The sequence below is a fragment of the Leptodactylus fuscus genome, chromosome 8 (genome assembly GCF_031893055.1).
Source record: "Leptodactylus fuscus isolate aLepFus1 chromosome 8, aLepFus1.hap2, whole genome shotgun sequence".
In the NCBI taxonomy this organism is placed as follows: Eukaryota; Metazoa; Chordata; class Amphibia; order Anura; family Leptodactylidae; genus Leptodactylus; species Leptodactylus fuscus.
The window spans coordinates 32,459,217-32,478,215 of record NC_134272.1 but is presented as its reverse complement, the minus strand read 5'-3'; the positions used below and the strand labels follow the sequence as shown (position 1 = coordinate 32,478,215).

The following is an 18,999-nucleotide window of genomic DNA, read 5'->3' as shown; positions in this document are numbered from 1 at the left end:
TTTGGTCAGGATTTTGAGGCGGCTACGGCCTCACAATCCTGACCAAAAAACCCCGTGTGATCTTACCCTAAAGTCGGCAGAGAGAAAAGTCCTGCATGGAGTTCCAAGATAAAAACAGCAGATACTCAGTGGACTCATTTACGGTCAATGGGATCTGCTAGTGTCAATGAGTAACCGCTGTTTTGCCAGTCCAGCTCGTCATCAATTAGGTCCCTGAGCAGTCACGAACAATGGAGAGTCCAGTACAGATGTGAACCTAGCCTATGTCGGCTGAAGAAAATAGGGGACTCCGGTCTATGTTTTGTCCTACCTTCTCCCCATCCCTGGCAGTAACACTCCCCGAAGAAACCCCACTGTTACCGCCAACTCAGCTAGTGTATCATAACTACAACACTAAAAGATCTTACATTATATCTTTGAAATGCTGGACAGGTATTGATAACCTAAACCGCAAAATGCTCAAGATGACAGCATTAGATGTCATTGGGCTCTTCAGACCTGGCTACAGGCCGCCCTCTTAACCCTTTTCTGACATCCGATGTAATAGTACAGCGTATGACGGGTATTAAAATAAGGTGGGTCTCTGCTGTATTATATACCAAAGCCCCCCATGTTAATACCTGCAATCATTGCCCAAATTGAGTACTTATATTTCCATGGCTGGGACAAAAGTAGCCTAGTCTCATGGGGCAACACGGTGGCTCAGTGGTTAGCACTGCAGCTTTGCAGCGCTGGAGTCCTGGGTTTGAATCCCGCCAGGAGAAACATCTGCAAGGAGTTTGTATGTTCTTCCCGTGTTTGCGTGGATTTCCTCCCATTCTATAAAAAAAACATACTTAAATGAAAAAAAAATGTACATTGTGATCCCTATATGGGGCTCACAATCTACATTAAAAAAGAAAAAAAAAAAAAGTAGCCTAATCTCCCCCAACCTAACAGTTGGTGGTTAGGAGTTACTGAAAACATTCTTCCTACCCGATTCTGTAAGTGAGATAGTGGAGAAAAGAAGCTTTGGAAATAGTGTACAGGTTTATTTGCAATAAAGAGCCCCATGACTCCATACTAAGAACTAAAGTTCCATATAGTGCCATACTGGGGATTAGTTATGATATGTTCTCTTTTTCAAGCAATGTAATTTATGGGAGAATGTCTCCATAATATGGCACTCAATGGGCTATTTCTCAATTTTCTGTGTGTCAAATACATATGAAAAACCTGTGTGTTCCAATATATATACGAAGGTATCGTAGGTGCCCATATAAGTCTATGGGTGATCTAGTGCAGACCTCTTCAATTTGAAAGGTGTACTCTGTCAATACGGTCATGTGCATAACCTTTGGGGTTATACGATACATTAGAAATGTAACTATCAGTACATTCCTATATAAACGTCCAATTTTCTAATTCGTTTTTAAAGGTTAAAGGTTTTGTAACTACACATATAAGAAGCTTTTTTTATATACTTATTTTTTTTATACATTGTAAATATTTTCATACGCATCAAAGAAACAGCAGAACTGCAAATAAATAGATTGTCTGAACCCACAAGTAGAGGACTGTTTACTAGTCATTCCCTAGAATTCCCACCACTTTACAAATACAGCTTAGGTTGCTCAATCTTCATCTGTCAGAAACTTGGCAGAGGGCGACTTTATGTAAAGAGAAATGCAGTTATGCAATAGATTTGGCAGCACAACATAGACGGCTTTTTAATGTCCTTACAAACCACATTTGGAACATTATATTTATTTAGTGCAAAATATGTAAAAAGAAGGATTTTTTGAAAGAATAAACTTGTATGTAATTCAATGGATTCACTTAATCTACAGGAGAATACAGCAGAGCTACAACAAAGTCAGAAACGCCAGATAGTGGCTGCAATAGTGCAGGGGACTCCATGTGCCACTGTTAGGGTTGAGCGATCGGGATCGGAAAAGATTGGATTCTGATCGGTGATCGAGTAAATTTCACGATCGCGACCAGAATTCCGATCCCGATCTTTTCCGCTGGGATCGAGGTCAGAGGTTATATCAAGATTGGCTCAAACCTATTCATGTATATATCATTAATAGGGTTGAGCGATCAGGAAAGTTCGGATCCCGATCGGCGATCGAGCAAATTTCACAATCGGGATCGGCTGGAAAATGATCGGAAATCGAATTTTAAAATCAATCCTGAAATCTCAAGATCGGCTCAACCCTAGCCACTGTATAGCTTCCTGCACAGAGCTCAGCCAAATGTATCCTTAAATAGGTTTGGGTAGGGCAGGAAACATGGCTGCTTTCTTCTCAGGTGACCTCACAAACTACAGAAAAATTGAAAGGCAGCAGATTATAAAATATGCATCATGTGTCAATTTACATGTGGAAATAAATGTGCAATATCTGCATGAGAACTAGAGTATTTAATTGCTTCTAATGCCAACAATTACAGTCCAGATTTTCTGCATTGCATTTCTGATCATGTGTATGTCCTCTTAGATGGTCATGTACCTTAGAACATTATGTTTATTTAGTTCAAAATATGACACATCACATATATGCTATTGTATTTAATAACATAGTAAATTTATGTGTCAAAGTACAATCTTGCTGCATATGAATTAAATGTAGAATTCCTCAGGAATAAGCTTAAAGGGATCCTATCACTCAGACACAATTTTTTTCTAGCTACCACGTCAGAATAGCCTTAAGAAAAGATATTCTTCTCTTACCTTTCGTCGTCTTCTCCGTCCTGCCGTTTGCTTATGATCTCAGTACTTCTCGGTATGCAAATTAGCTCTCTTGCAGCACTGGGGGCGGGCCCCGGCGCTCCAAAAGTACTGGGGGCGTCCCCAATGCTGCGAGAAAGCTCTCTCCAGCACCCCCTCCATCTTCGTCAGCAGCGTCATCTTCAGCCTCTTCTTCCGGCGGTGGCTTGTAACTTCTAGGCCTCGGGCAGAGCAGATTGCACAGTATGGTAAACGGCCATTTTCTCGTGGCCTGTTGGTATGCGCAGTCTGCTCTGCCCAAGGTCCGAGGCCTTCGAAGTTACAAGCCACTGCCAGAAGAAGAGGCTGAAGATTACGCTGCTGACAAAGATGGAGACAGCGCTGGAGAGAGCTCTCTCACAGCATTAGGAACGCCCCCAGTGCTGCGAGAGAGCTAATTTGCATACCGAGAAGAACCAGGATTGTAGGCGAACGGCGGGACAGAGAAGATGATGAAAGAAATGAGAATAGCCTTTCCTAAGGCTATTCTGACGTGGTAGCTAGAAAAAAATTCTGTCTGAGTGATAGGATCCCTTTAACTTTGGCCCATTGGCAAACATGCAGACACAACAGGTGCGAACAGTGAGTTACTGCACTACTATAGCAATGTAAACACAGACTAGTAGAGAATCAGCGACACTGTTCACATGGCTAATTAAAAAAAAAAAAAAGTTCTCATCTCATTTCCTTTTTTTATTTTTTTTTTATTTTAAGTCCTAAAATAAAATCATGGCAGATGTAAATCTTTCACACATCTACAGTGGTAAAATGAAATATATAAAAGTATGTGCGTCTGCAATACTGCTGACAGTTGGCAAAGGCGCTGAAAGCCAAACACCTCTGAGGCTGGAATATAACATTTCTACTAGGAGAGATCACTTTCAGAAGAAAACTCCTTGCACATTATTCATTTCTAAATAGTCCACTAGGTGGCAACAAATAAGGACAAGAGCAGAACACATCTGAGAGCAGTGACCATGTGAACAGGATTTTAGCTGTTTTTCTTTGGTATTGTAAATCAGTGATTTTCAACCTTTTTTGAGCCGCGGCACACTTTTTACACTTAAAAAATCCCGGGGCACACCACCGACCAAAATGGCACAAAATGACACTAAAACAGTACATATTATACATATAGTTAATAATATAGATTCTAAATGTATTTATACTCACTCAGTGTGAAACCTGGGACTGTTTCGATGTACACAAAATTTCATTATCATTCATTATCTGTCCCCAGATTCATGTCCTCTCCATGTCTGCCCCCAGATTCATGTCCCCTCCATCTCTGTCCCCAGATTCATGTCCCCTCCATCTCTGTCCCCAGATTCATGTCCCCTCCATCTCTGCCCCAAGATTCATGTCCCCTCCATCTCTGCCCCCAAATTCATGTCCCCTCCATCTCTGCCCCCAGATTCATGTCCTCTCCATGTCTGTCCCCAGAATCATGTCCTCTCCATGTCTGTCCCCAGAATCATGTCCTCTCCATGTCTGTCCCCAGAATCATGTCCTCTCCATGTCTGCCCCCAGATTCATGTCCCCTCCATCTCTGCCCCCAGATTCATGTCCCCTCCATCTCTGCCCCCAGATTCATGTCCCCTCCATCTCTGCCCCCAGATTCATGTCCCCTCCATCTCTGCCCCCAGATTCATGTCCTCTCCATGTCTGTCCCCAGATTCATGTCCTCTCCATGTCTGTCCCCAGATTCATGTCCTCTCCATGTCTTCCCCCAGATTCATGTCCTCTCCATCTCTGTCCCCAGATTCATGTCCCCTCCATCTCTGCCCCCAGATTCATGTCCTCTCCATGTCTGTCCCCAGAATCATGTCCTCTCCATGTCTGCCCCAGATTCATGTCCTCTCCATGTCTGTCCCCAGATTCATGTCCTCTCCATGTCTGTCCCCAGATTCATGTCCTCTCCATGTCTGTCCCCAGATTCATGTCCCCTCCATCTGTGCAGACAGTGTACACATTACACTTACCTTTCTCCTCGTTCCCTCGCTGGTCTCTCTCTCTCTCCGCGGTCTTGCTAACAGTTAGAGACGCGATGTGATGACGTAGCCAGACTACGGAGAGAGAGAGAGAGAGCGTCGAGAAGAATGAAGGGAACGAGGAGAAAGGTAAGTGTAATTGGGGAACTTTCCCCGCGGCACACCCGACCATGTGTCGCGGCACACTAGTGTGCCGCGGCACACTGGTTGAAAATCACTGTTGTAAATGATTACTGTACCTTGCTATCTAGAACCAAGGTCCGGCCATAAGACTTAACATTTACAGCTAGGTCACTGTGCCATGACCATTACAAAACATTGTACTACCTCATTTTAATTTATACTGAGAAGTAAAATCCTGTTATTACATATCAATAGGTAAAGCACATGAAAACTCTTTACTTTACTTTCTTATTTTTTTTGCAAACCCTGATTAACGGTATTCAGGAGCGCATCATCATTGACATGCAACATCCGTAGTATGCAGGAAGAAACCGTAATCAGATTACAGGAGCTTCTCACTGTTATTATAGTGTATTCACACATCCTTCTGCCTTTATTGCTACAGTTTTGTAAAATTGGAACATTTTGTTTATGCCAACTTCACTAAATTCGTGAGAAATAAACATCACAGAACGGGCACATGTGAATATACAGTATATATATGAATATACCCACCAAGCATTATTAAATAAATTCTTTAACTTATTAATGTATCATTTACTTTAATTAAAGGGGTTACACCATGAATAATATTTATCCCCTATCCACAAATTTCTGATCAGCGGGTACCCATCCACTGATTCAAAGAATGAGGGCTTTTTTTTACTCCTGGAGCTGAACCCCTGGATGATGAAGACACACCCTTATTCATATTCACGTCAATGGGAGCCCCTAAGGGATTGTTCACACGGGGCAAAAGGGGGCGATTTTGGTGCTGAATCCACGTCAGAATCCGCCCTCTCACAATAGAGGTCTATGTACAGTAGATCGCTAGCTTACTTTTTTCCATGAGCGGTATGTTCCCACTCACGGAAAAAAAAGCGAGCTGCCCTTTCTTCAGGCGGATTCCATGGCTGATTCAGCCCTGACGTCCGCCTCCCGACAGCACCCTCCGGACTAGATCCATTCATTTGAGCCTACTCCGGAGGGCGGAGCCGCGACTGTCGTGGCAGGCGCATTTTGGTCCAATTCTGATGCAGCATCAGAATCAGGACCAAAATACGCGGCGCTTATCCCCATGTGAACTAGCCCAAAGATAGCCTTACTTGAGATAGTGTTCACAAAATCTGTAAAGCACTCCAGAATATGTTGGCGCTATATAACCAAGCAAAATACATAAATTAACCGGTTAAGGACCAGGCCCAAAAGTATGTTAAAGACCAGGCCTTTTTTTTCAAAACTGACATGTGTCACTTTAAATGGCAATAACTTTGAGACGGTTTAACTTACACAAGTGGTTTTGAGACTGTTTTTTTCGTAACACATTATACTTCATGTTAGTGGTAAATATTAATCAATATTTGTGTATTTATTTATAAAAAAAACTAGGAAATTTGATGGAAATTTGGAAAAAATTGCAATTTTCAAAATGTGAAATTCTCTGCTTTTCAGGCAGATAGTCATACCACCCAAATACATAAATAAATATTATCTCCCATATCTCTGCTTTATATTGGCATCATCTTTTGATTGTCTTTTAATTCATTTTGGATGTTACAAGGCTTACAAGTGTAACAGCGATTTTCTAGATTTGCAAGAAAATTCCCCAAACCAATTTTTTAGGGACCGCTTCAGTTCTGTAAGGAATTATAAAGGCCTGTATAATAGAAACCCCCATAAATCACCCCATTTTCAAAACTACACCCCTCAAATTATTCAAAACAGCATTTGGGATGTTTGTTAACCCTTTAAGTTTTTCATAAGAATAAAAATAATATGGCAGTGAAATTTAGACATTTTATTTTTTTTCATTAATACATTCATTTAGACCTAAAATTAACACATTCACAAAGGGTTAAAGGAGAAAATGCATCTCACATTTTGTTATGCAATTTCTCCCGTGCACAGAAATACCCCACATGTGGGCGTAAACTGATTTTTGGGTACACAGCAGTGCATGGAAGGGAAGGAGCGACACTGGGTGTGTGAACAGCAGATTTTGCTGGAATAATTTTCAGGCACCATGCCTCATTTGCAGAGCCCCTAGAGTACCAAAACAATGGAAACCCCCCAAAAGTGACCCCATTTTAGAATCTACACCCCTCACAGAATTCATCAAGGGGTATAGTCAGCATTTTGACCCTACAGTTGTTTCACAGATTTTACTAACATTGGGATGTGTAAATGAAAAATTACTAAAATGTCACTTTATCCCCAAAGTTTTAATTTTCACAAGGGGATAAAGGAGTAAAAGCCCCCCACAATTTGTTAAACAATTTCTCCTGAACACGGCAATACCCCATGTGTGGCCATATTCTGCTGTATGGGTACATGGCGGGGCTTGGAATGGAAAGAGCGCTATTTGGCTTTTGGATGGCAGATTTTGCTGGAATAATTTTAGGTGCCATGTCTCATTTGCAGAGCCCCTAGAGTACCAATACAGTGGAAACCCCCTAAAAGTGACCCCATTTTGGAAACTACACCCCCCACAGAACATATTAAAGGGTAGAGTGAGCATTTTGACCCTACAGCTGTTTCACAGATTTTATTAACATTGGGGCATGAAAATGAAAAATTACTTTTTTTCCAATAAACTGTCAATTTAGCCCCAAATTTTTCATTTTCACAAGAGGATAAAGGGGAAAAAGCTCCATAAAGTTCGTTAAACAATTTCTCCTGAACACGGAAATGCCCCATATGGGGTCATAATCTGCTGTATGGGAACATGGCGGGGCTCAGAATGGAAAGAGGGCTATTTGGCTTTTGAAGGACAGATTTTGCTGGAATATTTTTCAAGTCCCATGTCGCATTTGCAGAGCCCCTAAAGTACCAATACAGTGGAAACCCCCTAAAAGTGACCCCATTTTGGAAACTACACCACTCATAGAATTTATCTAGGGGTATACTGAGCATTTTGGCCACACAGCTGTTTCACAGATTTTATTAACATTGGGATGTAAAAATGAAAAATTACTTTTTTTCCCAATAAATCGTCCATTTAGCGCCATATTTTTAATTTTGCAAGTAGTTAAAGAATTAAAAGCCCCCCACAGTTTGTTACAAAATTTCTCCTGAACACGGCAATACCCCATATGTGGCCATAATCTGCTGTATGGGTACATGGTGGGGCTCAGAATGGAAAGAGAGCTATTTGGATTTTGGAGGGCAGATGTGGCTGGAATAGTTTTCAGGTGCCATGTCTCATTTGCTGAGCCCCTAAAGTATCAATACAATGGAAACCCCCCATTGTGACCCCATTTTAGAAACTACACCTGTCAAGGAATGAATCAAGGGGTATTATCATTTTGTGCCTAAAATGCTTCCAAAAAATGAATGTCCAAAATGAAAATTTAAATTTTGAAAGAAATATGCCATTTCGGTGCCCCATACATTGCACCCACTTTGTGTTGTCAGAGACCTGCACTCCTAAAACTATTAAGGGGCCATCCCGAGGGGCAAAAAATATATATATGTGGGTGTAAACTGCTGCTTGGGCACACAGGAGGGCTCAGAAGGGAAGGAGCACTGCGCTTTTTAGCTTTTGGGGTACAGATTTAGAGGGACTTTCTGGGGGCCATGTTCCTTTTGGAGAGACCTGGAGGTAACTGTAAACCCCATTTTGTAGGGGCAAGTTTAGGGTCTCTGCAAAAGTGTCATGGCATCCAAAAACCAAACCGTCTGCGCTCCAAAAACCCAATAACCCTTCTTCCATTCTGTGTCCGGCTGTGCCCTAATATCAGTTTATACCCACATATGACATTACGTCCGTTATCCCGGGTACACCAGTGTCATACATGTGTCATACATGTGGCATAAACTGCAGTTTGGGCGCACAGCAGGGCGCAGAAGGGAAGGAGCGCGATGAGGCTTTTGGAGTACAGATTCAGATGTTTGGTATCTGGACGCCATGCCATGTTTGTAGAGCCTGTAAGGTACCAGAAAAGTGGATTCCCCAAAGGAGTGACCCCATTTTGAAAACTGCACCCCTCAAAGAATTTCTCAGGGGGTGTAGTGAGTATTAGTATCCCGGACATGACTGCACAGCGGATGGCGAAGAGGGAATGTGTAAGCGGTGCGGAGTACATTGCAGACACCAAATTCCCTACTATGTCCCAGTAGCTCCTATGATTGGGGGAGTCACTCTGGGGCTCATTTTGGGGGTCACTTCTGGTGTCTTTCCCTTGTAAACTGTAAATCTGGGGTGTCTCCTGAAGTACAAAATAGTAGAAAAATTGGAAGGGCACTCACCCGCCTTTTGCCTTTGCATGCTGTTCTTCCCTCCCTGCACTTATTGCTTTTAGATATGTATCGCATCAAATAAAGAAGTTTTTTACAAAGACGAGCCTCGACGTGGGTGAGTGCCCTTCCAATTTTTCTACTATTTTGTTATTGCCACAGTGCTCTATTTCTGGTTGTTGAGCACCCCCACGGCTCTCAATACAAAAGGTTTTATTCCTCATATATACCTCCAGTTTACCAGGACTCACATCCGTATATTTAGCAGTGCCATCCTGTTTACTCTCCGTTTCCAGTCTCCTGAAGTACACTGACACAGCTTATACATTCCCTTCCTGACGCCGCCAGTTGTATTCTAATAATTTGGCGATTTTGGGTTTTTTTGTCTTCACATTGGTAGATGCTATATTTTCTTTATTCTTTTGGTGACGCGGCCATATAAGGGCTTGTTGTTTGCGGGATGTGATATATTTTGTAATGACACCATTTTTGGGTGCCTACAACATACTGAATACATTTTATTAACTCTTTCTTGCTGGATTTAAAAAAAAAAATAAAATCCTGGCATTGAGTTGTACCCTTTAAATTTTTCGCCATGCAGCGCACAGTAAAAGTAACATGTTCCCTTTATTCTGCGGGTCGGTACGGTTACGGCGATACCTCATTTATAGTATTTTTTTTATGCGATACTAATTCTGCAGAACAAAAACACATTTGGGGACATAAATCAGTGATTTTTGCATCGCCATCTTATGAGAGGCGTAACATTTTTATTTTTCGGTTGACAGTGTTGGTTGAGGGCTTATTTTTTGCGGGACAACCTGCGCTTTTTATTGGTACTGTTGTGGGGTGCATATGATTTTTTGATCACTTTTTATAGCATATTTTGTAAGGTGATATGGTGAAAAATCACTACTTCTGGCGGGTTTTTTCCGGGTTTTTTTTCAGATGTACACCGTATACATTAAATATTATTTCAGTTTTATTGTACAGGTTGTTACGGACGCGGCGATACCAAATATGCATTGTTTTTATTAATTTTTAGTACTTTTTTATATAGTTCATTTTGTATAGAGAAAAAGGGATTTTTGGGCTTTATAACTTTATTACTTTTTTCATACACTTTTTTTTTTTTAACTTTTTTTTTTTTTTAACTTTTTCATGTGTCCCTTTAGGACACTTGAATCAGTTGATGCTTTCATGAAAGCATCAACTGATTTTGTATAGTAGCTTGCAGGACACGAGCAGGACATGAGCCTGCTCGTGTCCTGCAAGCAGCAGAGGAAGTGAGACACATCGCTCACTTCCTCCATCGGTCGGCAGGATCAACCAGGTATGTGGGGGCTCCGGTAGTCTGGGGTCACTGGCCAGACCCCAGACTACCTTCTACTGACATCGGCACCCCCCGATCTCGCCGCGGGGGGTGCCGATCAGCTTCAATATGCGGCGGATCCCTTTCGATCGCGCCGTGATGTTTCACGGCACGATCGAAAGGGTTAAAACGTTCAGTCGGAACTGAGTCCGACTGAATGTTGTTGAGGGGGTGGTTAGGTGTTAGTAACACCTAACCCCTGCCCTCCCCCCGCCCCACCCCCTGCCTAGTGAGTCTCTGAAGACCAGCCGTAAATTTACAATCGGCTGGTCTTAGAGACCAGGACTGCTGGCCGTAAATTTACGGCCAGCGGTCCTTAACCGGTTAATATTCTAGAGATGGAGGATAAATATTTTTCATGGCATAACCCCTTTAACAATAATCATCCCCAATCCACAGGGGTCTCAGATCAGACACCCAGCAATCACAAGAAAGTCTGCAGTGTGAATAAGGCTATAGGACGCACTGACCGGCGCTGTACTCTATATCAGTCCTAGAAGTGAATGACACAGTGGTTATGCATGCACTCTAACACTCCATTCACGTAGTGGCTTTGGGAACCCCTAGTCTCATGCTCATTGTGAGTACCAATAGACAGACCCAAGGTGAGCGAGTATAGGGTTTATTAGTGGGAAAAACCCATTTAATACAGATGACACACAATAATAATAAATATAATATTGTGGAGTTGCAGGGAACCTCAGCCCTGAATCTAATATCTGATCTGACACATGTCCCAGACTCCTCCTAGGGTCACTTACAGGGAGTGGTTTTATCTGTTTGTCACACAGTAAGATATGCTATCCACACATCAAGCAGGATACAAGGAGTAAATCTGCTGATTTTATTGGAAAGCACACCGGAGATGGAAGGTAGGTAGCGTTACATGACATGTGTTATGCAAGTAGAAAAAAAGGTTGCTCAAAAATGAATCAAAGGGTATGCCAGAAAATAAATGTCAATATATTTATAAAGAACGTCAGTCTTACTGAAAATGTCTGTACAGAAACAAAAGCTATATATTCTGGACAGCCCAAGGGCCTGGAATAAAACACATTTAATTCGATGAATTAAACATATTTTCACCAACTGACCTTGTGAGAGTCAAGACTGGTATTCATCTTATTCACTGTAATATATAATGGACTGGAGCAGAAACTTAAGAGGAGGGATCTAGTTTCCTTTAAGCTCATCGACATGCCAAGGCTTCAAACTGTATAGGATGGATTGTTTATTAAGAAAAAATGGTAAAGCGTCTTTCATTTTTTGCAGATAAAGGCGGCACAGAATATGAAACCAGATTGTTAAGGAAGTATTTGTTCAGAAAAACTGAAAATGAGAACCTTTCAAATTTGCTTTTCTTGTCTTTGTACAAATTAGGTTGCGGTGATCGTGATATCTAAAGACAAAAGACTGCAATATAGAACAACCCAAAGAGAGCTCTAATGTGCAGCCAAAACTTTGCAGTGCGTAGCGATCTCGTCTGTTCTCTATGCTTGAGAGTATACAGTGTACACAGTAAGACAAGGAACATATAGCTCTTCGCAATTCTGTCCGTAGCCTATGTTTTGTTCGGAATGCAGTCAGGTTTTGGTGTAGATTTTCACTCCTATCACGACAGCTCACATTCCACAGCTATAATATGCATGTGGCTTTTCTTTTTTTGAATGTCACATTTGTCATAAACCTTACTGCGAAACTTGAGGAAACGTCATAGTTTGTAAAATGGACCGAATATAGTCATGCAGTTAATAGTCTCTTTGGACCGTCAAATCTAAGTTTGAAGGTGCTCTATACACTACAGATCCTTATATTAAATATATATATATATATATATATATATAGATATATATAGATATATATAGATATATATATATATATATATATATAGATATGTAAACAGTTTTACATTCCAGAGGAGCGATGAGAATAATGGACTGTAAAACTGTCACAATGACTGATACAGACGGATCACTTTCCATTTGTTAGTCATGATTGACTGAAATCTTAAGATAACAGATGGAAGGAACCTGACATTGGTTTTTAGATTTGTATGTTTTTTTTCTTTTTAGCAAGAAGGAAAACAAAAAAAGGAACATGCTGCGATTATTCAGACTAAGGGCATGTGTGTACGGCCAGAAGAACTCTCTAATGACAGATAATAGTGGATTCCCAAGCACCCACTGACTAAAATGTGGACCTTTGAGAGTACATTATTTTCTGAAATAAGGCTTTGCTGGACCTTTTATCCACAATTTTAGATGGACTGTATACCAGATAGACAACAAAAAAAAAAAAAGTCTACATAGCCTAAAAGAAACTCAAATCCAATGGAAAACACTTTCTGCCTATTTTCTTAACACTGTAGTCAACCGTGATATGAAATGGAAAGTGTTCTGTTTGTATCATTCATTCTAACAGTTTTAGGATCCGCTGTTCTGCTTCTGTAATGGCTCAATAGAACAAAAAGAAAAGCTGAACTAGGTTTACTGTGCTATGCAGACGATACCAAAACAACGCTCCTCATCAGACATCACTCAGTGCTCTCCTCCTATTGGCTGAGGCTTCACTGCACAGACTTCCTGTTCTCCCTTCCCCCTGCATGCACTCAGTACTTCGTCATTCTTACTTAATTCTAGTAATATTCTGCTTCATGTTTTACATAAACTGTATTATTAAATATAGGTGTAAATAAGTTGTAGTGTACACAGCACCTTGCACTTAAAGAGGATCTTTCATGTCCTCAGGCACATATGGTTTTATATACCACTAGAAAGCAGATAGAACGCTGCTTCCTCACAGCTTAGCGTCATGGCTGGGTGGTAAGGAACACCTTCTCTGACAGTACAGAATTATGGACAAGTACTGTCAGGAGGGGCGTTCCTCAAAGCCCAGCTAGACAGTCAGGAACGTCCTTCCGACAGTGAAGAGATATCAGTAACGGCATCAATATCTCCAGCCTCGGGGCACGTAACAGGAAAGCTGATAGTGCGCTGAATTCAGCGAACTCTCAGCTTTCTAGCGGCATATAAAAGTGTGTGTGTGCCCAAGGACATGAAAGGGCTTTAAGGAACCAGAGTAAACGATTTATCAGTCATATGTTAATTAACTCTTGTATAGTTATTTTACTTATTATCAAAATTAGCCCAAAGTTTCACTTTAAGAAGGCACGTTTATGAACACTGGTGTATTTATTAAATCTTGATATTTGATAAAGCAGGTCACCCAAAAACACACAATCCATTTTATACCGTTGTCAAGCATATATTTTTGATAGTACATCATTTGACCAACAGACTAGTAAAGCTTGACTCCATAAACTAGGATCTGCACAATGAGATTTGTGTTTGGTGTTCCTGAACTAAGGAGAGACCAGGAATGAGTTATTCTTCATACAAGTGAGTAAAACTTTATTGTGGAAAAGCTCACTCAAAAGTGTCACTAGACCTTTCTAGTTTATATGGATACATATATTTTGTGCCGTATATAGCAGTGTATCATTACAAAACGATGGAGGGAATTTACTACTCCATCTATACCAGAAAGATGGTAGATATGGAAATAGTTGCGGCGCAACTCTTCAGCACAGGCCTTTTTTGCGCCATGCCAAAGATACACTACTTCCCTATTCTTGCTCGCCAGTTTTCAGGGTTTTTTTCACGAAAAGTAAGCCAAAATGCCACAGCCCTACAATTTTACTATAACTTACACCAGAAAACGGTCATGAGCTATATAGGAAATCTACACCTGTTCCTTAAAGTAATCCTATCACTCAGACATGATTTTTTCTAAGTACCACATTGGAATAGACTTAAGAAAGGCTATTCGTCTCCTACCTTTCGTCGTCTTCTCTGCGTCGCCGTTCGCCTACAATCCCGGTTCTTGTCGGTATGCTAATGAGCTCTCTCGCAGCACTGGGGGCGGGCTCCAGCGCTCAGACAGAACTGGGGGCGTCCCCAATGCTGAAAATGGCCGATTGCACCGTATTGGAAGCAGCCATTTTCTTGCGGCCAGTGGGCATGTGCAGTCTGCTCTGCCCAAGGCCCGAGGTCTAGAAGTAAGAAGACGCCGCCAGAAGAAGAGGCTGAAGATGACGCTGCTGAAGAAGAGGAGGCGGCGCTGGAGAGAGTTCTCTCGCAGCACTGGGGACGCCCTAAGTGCTCTCTGAGCACTGTGGCTCACCCCTAGTGCTGCGAGATAGCTCATTAGCATACGACAAGAATCAGGATTGTAGGCGAACAGCGGTGCGGAGAAGACGACGAAAGTTAGGAGACGAATAGCCTTTCTTTAGGCTATTCCGACCTGGTTCTTAGAAAAAAATCATGTCTGAGTGATAGGATCCCTTTAATGGCTTATATTTCCATTCTGACACACTGGAGAGCACCTGAATTACTAAGAGGGCCTTTTAGCACCAGTGGAGGGAATTCTTTAAGATTGGCTTACAGAACATCAGTCTTTATATATTTCCCCAATATATCTATATGAAGAATAAGAGTTTACTTACTCACACTAATCTGAATTCCATATTAGCCGTTCAGTTTGACATCTATAGTAACTCCTCGAGAGCAAAGTGATGAAATGTGAACTAATGTGAATCAAAGCCACCTGCAGTATGACACCACTGGGATCTTGTGAACATAAACCCCAGCAATTGGTGAAAATGTGAATTCTAACAGCAAATCTGTGCAGAGGCTTGCAGAGTTTGTTCAACGCTTCTGTTGAAAATAGTTTAGTTGTATTCTATAGAATGAGTATGACATAATTTTGGCATATGGAACCAGACAAAAAAAATTACATGGCATGATACAGTGGTGCAGTAAATCCCACAAAAGTCTGTGCATGCTATAAGAGGTTGTGTCAAATGGTAATACAGAACATAAATGACAAAATGTAAAATACTGAAAGAGTAAGACTATTGTATGTACTTTAGTGGCCAACGTTAAAACTAACAGACAATCGTGGATTATTCATTGCATAAAGAAAATACATTTTATAATTTTATCCTACCTTGTCCTTGTCTTCAACAACATCTGACACAATGTCATCAGGGTCTAAGATCCCTCCATCTTTGTATTCTAAATGATGAATCTTCACCCAGTATCCTGGTTCCTGAAGACAAAAAAAATATTCAAAAGTTTGTATTAAAGTGACACTTGTAATTTAAAATGTCATCATCTACCTACAGATTATCTATTCTGTTTTGTCAAGTTGACACATTCTGACCGTCTAATGAAACTATGCCTGAAACTGAATGTACTGTACTACATAGGCTCTCCAAAGGGGGCATACAAAATGTTATCAGAGCTCTGGTTGACAATTAGACAGGTTCCCATTATAATAAAGCTCATAGTTCAGCCTTCCTAACCACATACCCGTACTTGCCTTATTATTGTTTAGATTATTTAGGAGAATATGGAGAGAAGGATCAAAAAAAGAGATGGTGCTGCCCCTAGAAGCCTACGTGATGCTGTGCTGAGGCTTTGTATGATTGAGTATGCAGGGAGAGAAATCTAAAAACCAAGAAGTGTCAAAGAACATTACAGACAGTATAAATTGTATATCTTTTTATTACACAAACCATAACATTTGTTTCGCAATATTGGTCTGAAAGAGGCCAATCTCTAAGTTTTAAAGCGCATCTTAACTTTTCGATAACATTTTAGGAATCACTATGCGTATGGTACTTTAGGATGCTCATATTTGCTTGTAATATTGATTTATGTAAAGTTTTCTTGAAAAAATCTATAAAATAACAAGATTAGTTAGTGTACTCTGTTAGCTAGCCATTTTAATAAATATAGAAGAAAAGAAACCCCAAGTCAGTCCAGCTGCCCTATGTTTTCTTCAAAATATAACATGCTTAGTGTTTTTTAACACAACCATATACATGAATCAATTTTTGATGCTTGACCTCACAAGGCATTCTATTGTATGCGTTAAATATACAATAAAAAAAGCCATCAGTAAGGCAAAGGCTACATGTGGTTTGACCGTAATGTTGAGTTAAAATTTTGCACCTAATAATAGTGAACGGTTGCGTTCTGACTCGAAAGCTGCTGCAAATGAGACAAGACGCGAAACTGGAATCCAAAGTTCTTGAAAGGAATTGAAGACCTATACACTAAAGTAGTTTTTGCTAATGAAAGTTCTCCTGCACTAACCCTTTCATGTATTGCTGCTGCCCATCGCCTTGTATTTAAGTGGCCTTTTTACACAATAAACACGATGACCGTCCATTTGGTGGAGACTACTTCTATATGTAGGAGAAATCTATTACTTTTCAATATTCAGTGAAACCTTTCCCAAAGACTACCTCTTTGAAAAGAACACTCCAGGTTTCCCGTGACAGATATTGCTCCGCCATATACTAACCATACTGCTAAACATCTTTGAGAAGACCCCCTCCCTCCCCAAAGTTCACTTTTCCCTGCATTTTTATTATGCTGCCCCCACAGAGGTTCCACTGTACACCGAATAAGATTGATTTTAATAGAATCTGAAAATGTAATGAATTATTTGCCATAGAATTATAAGGATATAAGATTAAGCAACAGGTAACCTTTAATACAGAATACATTTTCATGTCAAAATGAATTAAAATTCCTCATTTACAGGCCAGTACCAAAATACTGCTCCTAGCACAAGACAGATTGATTAGATGTATTGAATTTCTGCCTCGGCTAATCTTTTTATCAAATTTAGGTGAGAGTCTGGGCATGTGTAAATGAGAGGTTCCTAGTATGTGTTACAGCACTGTAATGTTAAGAGCGATTGCCAAAAAGCGTGGCTCAAAATCCCGAGATGCACAAAGACAGTTATATAAATGTGAAGCCGCCTGCTTGCATTCTAACTAAGAGCTAATGTATGGAAGGAGGCTTGTATCAGACAAAGACAAAATAAAGGGTTTAGTCTGTTCTAGTAATGAATAGAGATGAGCGAACAGTGTTCTATCGAACACATGTTCGATCGGATATCAGGGTGTTCGCTATGTTCGAATCGAATCGAACACCGCGTGGTAAAGTGCGCCAAAATTCGATTCCCCTCCCACCTTCCCTGGCGCCTTTTTTGCACCAATAACAGTGCAGGGGAGGTGGGACAGGAACTACGACACCGGGGGCATTGAAAAAAATTGGAAAAAGTCATTGGCTGCCGAAATCAGGTGACCTCCATTTTAGACGAATAGTGGATTTCAAATCCGGGTCATATGAGAATGTGAACTTTGTGACTATGAGACAGGGATAGCTGTACAGGCAGGGATAGCTAGGGATAACCTTTATTTAGGGGGGAATGTTATTAAAAATAACTTTTTGGGGCTCTATCGGGTGTGTAATTGTGATTTTTGTGAGATAAACTTTTTCCCATAGGGATGCATTGGCCAGCGCTGATTGGCCAGAGTACGGAACTCGACCAATCAGCGCTGGCTCTGCTGGAGGAGGCGGAGTCTAAGATCGCTCCACACCAGTCTCCATTCAGGTCCGACCTTAGACTCCGCCTCCTCCAGCAGAGCCAGCGCTGATTGGCCAAATTCCGTACTCTGGCCAATCAGCACTGGCTAATGCATTGTATTGGCGTGATGAAGCAGTGCACTTGAACCCTTGTGCAGCCTCGGCTCTGCTACATCAGAGCCGAGGGTGCGCTTGAACCCTTGTGCACCCTCGGCTCTGCTACATCAGAGCCGAGGGTGCGCTTGAACCCTTGTGCACACTCTGCTTCATCAAGCTAATAGAATGCATTGGCCAGCGCTGATTGGCCAATGCATTCTATTAGCCCGATGAAGTAGAGCTGAATGTGTGTGCTAAGCACACACATTCAGCACTGCTTCATCACGCCAATACAATGCATTAGCCAGTGCTGATTGGCCAGAGTACGGAATTCGGCCAATCAGCGCTGGCTCTGCTGGAGGAGGCGGAGTCTAAGGTCGGACCTGAATGGAGACTGGTGTGGAGCGATCTTAGACTCCGCCTCCTCCAGCAGAGCCAGCGCTGATTGGTCGAGTTCCGTACTCTGGCCAATCAGCGCTGGCCAATGCATTCTATTAGCCCGATGAAGTAGAGCTGAATGTGTGTGCTTAGCACACACATTCAGCTCTACTTCATCGGGCTAATAGAATGCATTGGCCAATCAGCGCTGGCCAATGCATTCTATTAGCGTGAACTGAGTTTGCACAGGGGTTCTAGTGCACCCTCGGCTCTGCTACATCAGATTGCTACATCTGATGTAGCAGTGCCAAGTGTGCATCAGATGTGTAGTTGAGCAAAACTGACTCAGCACTGCTAAGTCTCTGCATTCGCATAGGAATGCATTGGCCAGCCTTTGGCCAATCAGCGCTGGCTCTGCCGGAGGAGGCGGAGTCTAAGGTCGGACCTGAATGGAGACTGGTGTGGAGCGATCTTAGACTCCGCCTCCTCCAGCAGAGCCAGCGCTGATTGGTCGAGTTCCGTACTCTGGCCAATCAGCACTGGCCAATGCATTTCTATGGGGAAAAGTTA

The 18,999-nt window shown here is 41.6% G+C and overlaps 1 protein-coding gene across 1 annotated transcript in view; it reads right to left on the bottom strand.

Moving 5' to 3' along the window:
- Positions 1-18,999, bottom strand: part of PARD3B (par-3 family cell polarity regulator beta) — a 799,946-nt gene that overhangs the window by 734,830 nt on the left and 46,117 nt on the right. Inside the window, exon 2 of the mRNA XM_075284374.1 lies at positions 15,518-15,619. Within this exon, the coding sequence (XP_075140475.1) occupies positions 15,518-15,619 (102 nt within the window). The remainder of the gene's footprint in view (positions 1-15,517; positions 15,620-18,999) is intronic.